The sequence below is a fragment of the Haliaeetus leucocephalus genome, unplaced genomic scaffold (genome assembly GCF_000737465.1).
Source record: "Haliaeetus leucocephalus isolate CR32 unplaced genomic scaffold, Haliaeetus_leucocephalus-4.0 Scaffold306, whole genome shotgun sequence".
In the NCBI taxonomy this organism is placed as follows: domain Eukaryota; kingdom Metazoa; phylum Chordata; class Aves; order Accipitriformes; family Accipitridae; genus Haliaeetus; species Haliaeetus leucocephalus.
In genome coordinates, this window is record NW_010972742.1 from 1371929 (window position 1) to 1381706 (window position 9778).

Here is a 9778-nt window from a genome sequence, read left to right on the forward strand (position 1 = left end):
CTGACCTCATCCTGGAAGAACATCCAGGGGCATTTGTTGCAGGAGTGACTTGAAAAGTAAAGCACTCGCAACTGAACGGCTGCTAGGGATTCTGCATTAACCTGTTTTGCTTGGAAACCTCTCACTGAAACATCAACCACGGCTTATTCTGCTCAGCCTAGGAGTCTGGGCAGGAACATTTCTGCTGGAAGTCCACAATGGGGTACTGTAGGTTCAGGAAGTACACACAGGAACTATAAAAGAACACTGAATTCCTGACAGAAATATCAAGTCAGATACTGAGAGGTTAGTCTGTGAACTCAAACAAAGATGGAAAGTTAGCCATCAGTTAATGGCATGTTTTGAGATGAGGGCACACTTCCAAATGAATTTCCACTGAATGCTGCAGCTCAAACCCATAGTGACGTCCCCAGCCCCAATTCACATTCCCAGGACTTTTCTCATGGTGAGTGTGACCACGCAAACCTTACACAGCTCTTTCAGATCATTACTACCAGGCTGCTGCACTCAGAAAGCACCGGCGTCACTGAACTCCACATACTGGAACACGGTGCTAGAGGCAGAAGTCCACCTCTCCCCTCCGCTGCTCCTGTTCTGATATTGAAGGAAATCTTTTATACTGACATTTGGCACTGCACTGGGAACAATAAACTCCGACACAGAGGGCTCCTTTAGCAACCCGCCAGGCCTGGACCTAACTTGTATGCACGGTTATGTGGCTCTGATGCCAGGAATGAAGTCACAGGATCCCATCATTTGTGTCTTCTCTGATCAGCAGAAAAAGACTTGTTGATTGAGCTCATCAGTTGTGAAATCCTGCAGCTGATTAGTCCTGATCAATCTTTGTTAGCTAACTCCAGTGCAGAGGGGAGAAGCAGCTGTAGATTTTATTTTAGGATGTACTTAGTCTCAGTGGGCCATAAAACCGCGTATCGGGTGTCCCTGTGTTCTAGTGAAGAGAAGGATTTGTTTCTGTAGATCCCAGAAGGGATGACTTTCCCACCTCAAATGACTGGAGAAGGGAAAGCTACGTTCCACTATCGCCTCAGAGAACTCACTGTGATGGGCACCTGAGTTTCTCCATCACTAAAGCAGACACTGCAAGTACTACCAGAGTCAGGAAGTGTGATATGTGAACTCTTTAGACTACTCAGTCTTATAGCTTCGCTGGCAGCTACCCGACATCTGTCCCAGAGCTTTTGGGAGGTGGGAAGTCCTACGTAAGTAGCAAGTATCATCAGTAACAGAGCAAGACTGAAGATTCTTCAAGTCTGATCAATTCTTAGCAACAGCTGAAGCAGCATGTGCTGAGAAAAGAGGGGAAGAAATAATTGGCACTTGCCTGTAAATATAATTGTGGAAGAAAGCAATATGGAAAAAGCCTGACCCACAGTTACACTTACTCACTAAAATGACAATACGTCCCCTGCTGCTACTATGCAGTGGGCTATAAAATGTAATAACGAGGAACTGAACTATAACAGAGGCAATTCCTCAAAGCCACTACCTTATTTGGGTGCACGGCACGCCGCAGGTTTTCCATCCATTTATCTCGCTCTGCTGCAGAACGACACGAGAAGCACTTACTTCCTGATGAAGTCGTCACCTACAGGGAAAGGAACAGGATTATGTCTTGACCAGCACACTGCAGACTGTGATTTGGGGGGAGAGGGGGAGTTAGGAAAGATGCTAGTGGATTTTTTTCTTTTTTTTTTAAGTAAACAGCTTTACCCAAGCATGAAGCAACAGCCCCTAAGGCTAGCGGAAAAACAGGGCAACTCTCTATGTCACAGAAATAATCATGGAAGCAAATTCCAATTACTTCTCTTCTTCCACACCAGAAAACACCAGATAATGGGCCCCATGCATGTGACACTTTAAACCACCAAGTTCCACAATTGAGAGAGTGCAAATCCTTAGACGAACTAAAGATAAATTGCAACCACTTGGCATTCCTCCAGACTCAGCCCAAAGCTTGTGATAGTAACAACCCACTCCTTGATTTCAGCAGAACATCAGACCCGGTACGGCTGGTTTCCTACCTTCCCCCTTTGTGTCCTGTTGCTTCTGAAGACCATGCTGTGAAGAACATGGGGACAAGTATGTATACCCCACTCCTGACGTCAGTTCGAGCTCACAGCCCGGCCAGAGGCACTCCTGTGCTCACAGCACCCAGTCCCCAGCTGGGGAGAACCAGGCTGGGGCTCCTGGACCTGGAGATGGCCAGTGAAGTGCTGCTGAGCCCTCGTCTCTCCTCTCACGCTTCCAGTATCACTCCAGGGGATCTTTCTGCAGTATCTGTGTGACTTTCTCTGGCCATCGGGATTTCACAGCCAGGTTTTGAAGAAGGACGCTCACAGCAGCGACACTTCCAGTGGTGCAGATGCCCCTCATTCCTTATCACATCCCGGCTACCACAAAAAAACTCAACCCTGTTGAGAGCCCACCAAAGCAACTCCTGCCCAGCAGCCCCAGGATAACAGGCACCAAACGTTTCTTCCTATTCACCACACCAAGCTTCCCTGGCATCCACTATTGAGCCAAGGTCTAAAAGGCCAATGGTTCTCTGCATCTTCTCACATACACATATTCTTCAAGCCGCCATCTCCTCCGGGCCCCGCTGGCAAGCTGACAGCCCACGACCACGGAACCAGAACTCTGCACTGCCCATAAAGCCCTCCGCCAGCTGCTCTGCCCTTCTTTGCATTCACAGCTTTTGGTGATGTCCAGTAATATTCTTTATGTACATCTCTGCCTGCAGGCCAAACGGACCTGGCTACTACTAAATAACTCCCCTCTGAGCTTCATTTCCACCAGTCTCAAGCTGCAGAATGATTTCTGAGTACTTTATCATCTCACAGCGTTCGTGTTTACACACTGCACACTGGGTTATCTGCTTCTGGGAGACACAATCTCCTTTAATTTCATGTATCTCCCAGAAGCCTAGGCTGTTCTTACAGCAGAGCTGGCACTTGCTAAGATGTGTCATTAGCTAACCTCAGTGGTGAGTTGAATGCATCCCTTCCTTTGAACACAGACGTCTTCTAACCAGGACAAAATGAGAAGAGACCTATCCTGTCTTTACACAGCAAATGCAAGAAATCTTCCAACCTTTGATATCTCGGAAGATGTCTCCTTCACACAGACACTCTTCCCTGTCCTTATATGCTTTTATCCTCTGTCCTGTAAAACTATATATTCTCCTGAGCACAAGTTACCTTCTATTTCCAAGAAAAGAAGACTCCATATTAGTAGGCACAGTAGTATGATATTTTCAGCATCCTTTCACAATTCAGTGTATTTCAAGCTTCTTCAAAGTTTCCCACTACAAACCTGGCCTGCTTCATCTCCTGTTTGCTGCTGCAGACACTCGTGCGAACCTCCATCCCTGAACCTTCATAAACGGACTTCTGGTGGCACAAGAGATACAAGACTGTGTCCACAGCGTGTGGTCCCTACACCTTGCTCTGTCAGAGGGCATTGAATCTTGATCCTTTTCTCAGTAAGAGTTCCTGCAACAGCATTCAAGCCAAGCACAGCCATACACCTGACTGGTAACGACAGCTAAAGAGAAGCCACGCATGGCTGCATTACTGTTGGCATGGTGCTGTACCGTCTTAACACAGAAGTACAAATACAAAGATCCCAGAAGTACCACTTAGCAACAGTTTTTAAGAACAGAACTTACAGTGAAGTAACACGGAAGATGCACAGCAAATGAGCATTGCTTCAGATAGCTCCCCAGTTCCTCGATCAATGTAAATTTCTAAGGCTTCAAAACCGTTCCTCAGACAAGAACCTAACAATTCAGAACTTGAGCTCTGTCTTATCTGGCCCATCTAATTCAGCTGCAAAAGACTCAAAATCATTCATGTCCAAGTCCAAAACATCAAAGTCCTGACACTCCTGGTACAGCCCCACTGCCCGGCAGCTGTTATGGCTGGGTTTCTGTACCACACAGAGGGAAAAAGCCACTCACTGACATTCTGACTAAGGTCCACAAAATTGAGTCCCCACCGATCGCTTAGAAATCAGTTAATAAAGGTGGAATAGGTCAAATACACCTTTCAGTAAACTATACCATTAGTCCATTGCCTCAAAGGCCATTGCTCACCTAGCTTTTTGTTTGGCTCTCTTGTTTTGATGGGAGTTTCACGTACAAATGCATTTGAAAACAATGTTCTCAGATCTAGAGAACTTGGTAGGAAACTTGGAAGCTCTTCCATAAAAGAGAATTAAGACTTCTTTGCTGTTGAAAGATGCCCTCTTAAAGAGAAGTTCTCCTTGGTGACACACATGGATCCCACAGCTGCCTAGAGGATTCATACCCAAATAAGTATCATTCAATTTAGCTGTCCTTCTATTGAATCTGTTAATTAAATGTCAGCTTTTTACCAGCTATCGGTTAGGTTGAATATCTAATATATTTTCTTGCCACACTTAAGTCAACATATTACCATTGAGTTATCATGGTAAAATTTATGATTCAATTCCAAAACAATTGCCAATTAACTAATCACTCAAAAACTAGAAAAACTGTAACTGTCATACTTAAGTGAGAGAAGGGAAAAATCCTCATGTGTCAGACATGAAGCCCTCTTGATCTGATGCTGATGGGAGTTGAAGGTCATATCTACCATGTGTGACCAAAAATGTAATTTTCCCCAGATCTGCAATAATATCCCAGCTTTGAGCTCTGACCTAAACATCATATGGTATTAATGCTCTTCATGAGGTATTAATTATCATGACAAAGAGAGTATTCTGGTCTCATCAAGATTTTGGATCTGCTAGAATACTATTAATGTACAGGATAAACTCAATTAATAAAACTCATTAATTTCTAAAATGTTACTTATTCACATTCATTACCCACAGTCCTCGGATGGGTGATCTCTTAAGTCAGATAAAAACTTGTCATTTTAAGAATGTCTCAGGTACAGCATGGGTTCCTCAAAGTACACTTGAAGGAACCTCACCAGAGTAACAACAGAAGATGATAACTGAGTTACTGAAGCTGCTTCACTCAACGTGTTCGAAAGATTTTACGAGGAAAAGTTAAGGCTCCAGCTGGTAAATACCACCACAACCAAGTGCAGAAGGGCAAACCAGCGCTGCCTGGGCCAGCCCCGCAGACCCGTGACGGCAGCTCAGGCTGTCTGAAGGGCCGCGCGAGCAACGGCGAACATTTGCACAGCTGGACTAAATTTAGTGAAGTTAAATTTAGCTCCGTTAAAATTCTCCCTTGCTCAGGCAAGGCCAGGATGAGGCGACACGGTTTCAGTTGTATTGGAGCAACTACAGTTTTAATTTCTCCTGCTCCGTATCCCCCAGCTATGTCCTGCGACAGCCCAGACACGAGCTGTGCAACAGGACAAGATTTTGGTCTGCCAGGACAGTAACAGAGCCCTTCAGTCCTAACTCCCCTGCCCAGCCCGAGTCACCAGGACCCCACAAATAGCAGAGCCAGGAATAGGCTCTGGGAGTCTGGACTCCGAGTCTCCTTTACTGGACTAAGATGCCCACTGTATATTTAGCACACGCAGCATATGCAGTGGCACTAGACAATTATGCTGACTGAGAAGTCTTACAAGGAGAAAGAAGATGATGTTGAGTAACTTTTTTAAAAAAAATCAATGAAGAAAACAAGTAAATACCAACTGCCAAGTACTCAGCAAGTCAAAAAAAAGCAAGTTTCATAGAACTAAATAAGCAGAAAAAGCCAAATGCAGCATTTGAAAATGCCCTGCATTACTGCTGACTCTCCTTACCCCCGGCAGAACCCAGCGGAGGGGGAGCAGAGCTGAGCAGTCAGCTTCAGCACGTCTCAATGCAGGTCAGTCAAGCTAAAGGAGAGAAACAATTGCACTGTACCTTCATACAGTCAGCTGCCTCCAAACGAGCCACTTGGTTTTTTTCCACTGCAGATGGCTTTGGCACCTCTCGCTTTTGTCTCCATTCGGGTGCGCTGCCAGTTCCCTCTCTGAACCTGCCCTCTTCAGCGCGACTCCATCCGCAGCCGTGTCGAATCCTGCCATCTTGTCCTCCGAGCCACGAGGCTGCTGCTGCAGCCCGGTGGAGGAGGACCTGTGGCACGCCATACCTCGCATGACTGAGAACTAACAGACACCAGCCAGCCGGTGATGGAAGCAGCTCCCTAGGCACCGTCCACTGCCCGACCACCCCACCGCAAGGAGAAGGTAGTTAAGAACCGTCTAAGGCTGGCACTGCCCAACAACAGCAATGCTTGGCTTCTCAATTTGGGACAGCAAACTTGGCCGTTCCTGACAGATCTCCCCAGAGAACAGATCCACGATAGCCTCAAAGCGCAGGGACAAGGTACCTTTACCAACCCACAGCACCTTCGCGATCCACTGTGCAGAAAACGTCTTGGTCCCCCTTGTCTCCGTGACTCTGGCAGTAACTTCTCACTTGACATTTCTTGGTCAGGGCTCCTTGTCCAGGACATCAGCTGAGCTTCTCGCTCCTCAGTGTTCCCAGACACAGCAGTGTGATGGCTCTTGGCCATCAGCTTCAGTTTTCCTTTCAGCCCCGTGCAGACTTCAGGCAGAGCTTTCCCAGTTCCAGGCCACAGGAACCAGCATGGGTTTTACTGCTCTTTGCTGAGCTTCCACTAAAGGGCGGCAGCAGTCTTTGCCAAGTCTTGCCCAAACTTTCAGACGAAGCAATGCTGAAGGACTCGGGATCACAGGCCGTAGACGGGACCCTCAGGACATAATGATAACTGAAGGCAACAGTCAAGCACTGAGGAGCAGAAGACGCCCGTGCGGTTTTGTCCTTCAGCTTTCACTACTGCCTAACGTGGAGAACCATGGGATAAAGCTGCCTGTGCCAATGCAGGTGGGGGTCCGGAGGGGCCGCCCAGCCCGTCCCAGCACACGCTGCTCCTCTGCCCGGGCACGAGGCACGGCCCGGGCTCGTCCCTCCAGCCCTGCGCGGCCCCAAGGCAACACTAACCCTTTGCGTCCATCAGCTGTACCGAAGCGCGCAGCGGATTGTGGTCACCGCGCGCTATCCGCCAGGGATCCTGGGAGATCTGCAAACTCATTTCAGTGCTGACCTCACTCTGAATTTGAAAGAGACTCTCTGGAGATACAAGACCAACACATTAACACAATATGCCATTTAGCTCTCACCTCAGTCCTTCCCGCTGGAGCTTGCTGATGAGTAACCGTCAGTTACAAATCAATGTCCCTCCTGTTTTCTGGCATTCTTCCTTTCCTCTGCAGGATTTGCAGAACAGCAATTAACATGTTCCTTTTTTCTGTATGACTCTTCTTTATCCAACTCACTTAAAAATAAAATTTTCTTCCACCTTACAAGTGCATGACTTGTGTAATTTCCCTCTCAGTCAACTTTCTACAAGCACTGTTCATATCCCTTCCTCTGCTCTTGTGTGCTGAACAGAATTGGTAAACAACTCTTATATTATGGATGTCACATCTATTTTCCATCTAGCTTCATTTTATCTTTCTTGAGTGGAATGTAATAGAGGCCATATAATTTACAAAACTGTTCTCCTCCTGACCTGCCGCACTTGCTCAATTCTACAGAGAATGAACAGCACTGGAAAATTTATACCTCAGCCCACTTCAGAGTTTATGTTTGGGGCCATTTTGTGTAAGACTGTTTTTGTGTTACCTGCTTATATTTTAAGAAATGGATCTTTTAACTCGTTTCTTTCAAAGTGTGCTAATTTCAGTAAAGAGAAAAAATCTTCATCTCTCCAATCTGACTCCTCTTGGACACTGACAAGGCTGTTTTCACCTAGCACTGCCCGTCGAAGGAAAGCCTGCAGTCCCATCACCCCCTACAGTACAATCCAACCATGGATATACCGTTTATCCGCTCTTCTACATCCAAGTACAAACAGGTTACCTCCTCTTCACAGAAACACGAGTATCGACTACCTTATTACCGTAAGAAAACCATTTCCCAGTTCTATATCCAGCCACTGCCATAAGCAATAATACTTTGCCATCCATGATGCAGGTGAAATGATTCCCAAGACATACTGCATTGAATTACCCAACTACAGACTGGTTTGTACGTGTCCTACTACCTCCTGCTAGTACAGACCTAACCACATGCCATAACAGATGTTAAAAAACCCTGAAATACTCACAGATTTTCTATTTACCCAAACAAGTGAAGCTTCAGTTTTCTAGACAAAGTCCTCAACACTCCCACTGACAGCAGTAGGCTATCTTTGTGACCACATATAACGTCTTTGTGAAGACTGAGTAGGGATTAGCACTTTCCACTATCTGTATGAACATAAACTACAAATTTATGCTCTGCTAATACACGGCCTTAAGTAGTTCAGCACCTGTGCCAGCAGCAAGCTCTGCTGCGACAACAGTTACAAGTCAAAGAGCTCATTGCTCTGATTTTGTGGGTATGATCCTCCTTGGAAAGATGGGAATAATTTTCTGCCTAGGAAATAGTCTCTGCGTAGCAATTCAGAGCAGAAATGTTTTGTAACAGCGAAAGCCCAACATGCAAGCCCGCACCTGGCTCCCCAGTCAGCCCCAGCACATGGCACGAACGGCCCCCGGGACGGACAGAAAGGCTCCTTACCTCAAAGCAATAGTCTTGTCCCAGGATGCTACTGTGGACTGGCTTGATGACCACTTCTTCCTCCATACTGAGATCCAGAGCCTCAACAGCACTACTGGGACTGAGCAAAGACTCGTGGGAGCGCGATTCTTTCAGCCTCGGCATTAGATGGGATCTAGAGGAAAAACGTAACCATATCAGTAGATGCTTTCCTTCCCAGAGAAATTATTTAGTCCATCTGTTAGCAACAACTGCAGAATATTCCTGGGAATTTTTTTTCATGAGATAACTGAGGCCCCAGAATAGCAGGGACTGCTACGTTGTCCCATTTATAATTTGGTGAGCATTACAGGCTCTATTACAGGCTGTATGTTCAGTAAAAACGTTTTTTCCAAACTCCGATGCAGTCAGGACTACATTATTAGAGGTTTGTAGACTGCAGGTCTCTGCATGGCCAAGTATGTCTTTAAGTGGCCATCGCACCTGCTGCGTGAGACTTTCCAGGTGTGCTGCAGTACGAGTGGATCAGGGCCGGCCGGCCCCAGCACGAACTACTGCGCTCGTCAGTACCGCAGCTGGGTCCGCAGCACCCGGTGCTGAGCTCCGGCGGCACCGAGCACCAACTGCCGGCCCAGGACTGGGTTTGCATGCGTGTGGGACATTCCATTAGCATCCTACTTCATTTCATGCTATTTCGCAGCACCCAGTCCCGACTGACAGAAGGAAGTTACCTGCGAATGGGGAGGAATTAATGGCAGATCCTTCTAAAACCCCAGCTGCGTTCGCTCACTGCACGCAGAGCGTGCCTGGGAGCCGCTGGCACTGCCAGGTACCCTTCTCCCCATCCAAATGCACACATCTATATCACGGATGCAGCCGGTGTCTGGGATCCGTACTCCGTAACCAATAACCCGAGGGCTCGTGTGCTCTCTCCAATTGTTACACACATCCCCGGGATGGGGACAGTGTGGAAAATAAGGCCATGATAGCCCTATCGATTGATCTAAATGCTCTGGAGTCCCACTGGCAGCATTTAGCAGCAGGGAGCCCACAGACAGCAAGCAGCACACCATTTTTGAGACAGCCAATACAATCAATGGTGCTGTAACTCTTAAAGCAAAACCAGAGAGCTCAAGGGGGGGGTGGGGGGAAGATAGCTAGCTAGGTAGTCCCAGGGAAAACACAACAAAACCATAAA

General features: G+C 47.0%; 1 protein-coding gene across 1 annotated transcript in view; it reads right to left on the reverse strand.

Moving 5' to 3' along the window:
- Positions 1-8755, reverse strand: part of DAB2IP (DAB2 interacting protein) — a 42432-nt gene extending 33677 nt beyond the window's left edge. Inside the window, exons 1-2 of the mRNA XM_010570754.1 lie at positions 8602-8755; positions 1508-1606 (exon numbers count right to left, since the gene is read on the reverse strand). Of these exons, the coding sequence (XP_010569056.1) occupies positions 1508-1606; positions 8602-8745 (243 nt within the window). The 5' untranslated portion in view covers positions 8746-8755. The remainder of the gene's footprint in view (positions 1-1507; positions 1607-8601) is intronic.
- Positions 8756-9778: the final 1023 nt, after the last annotated feature.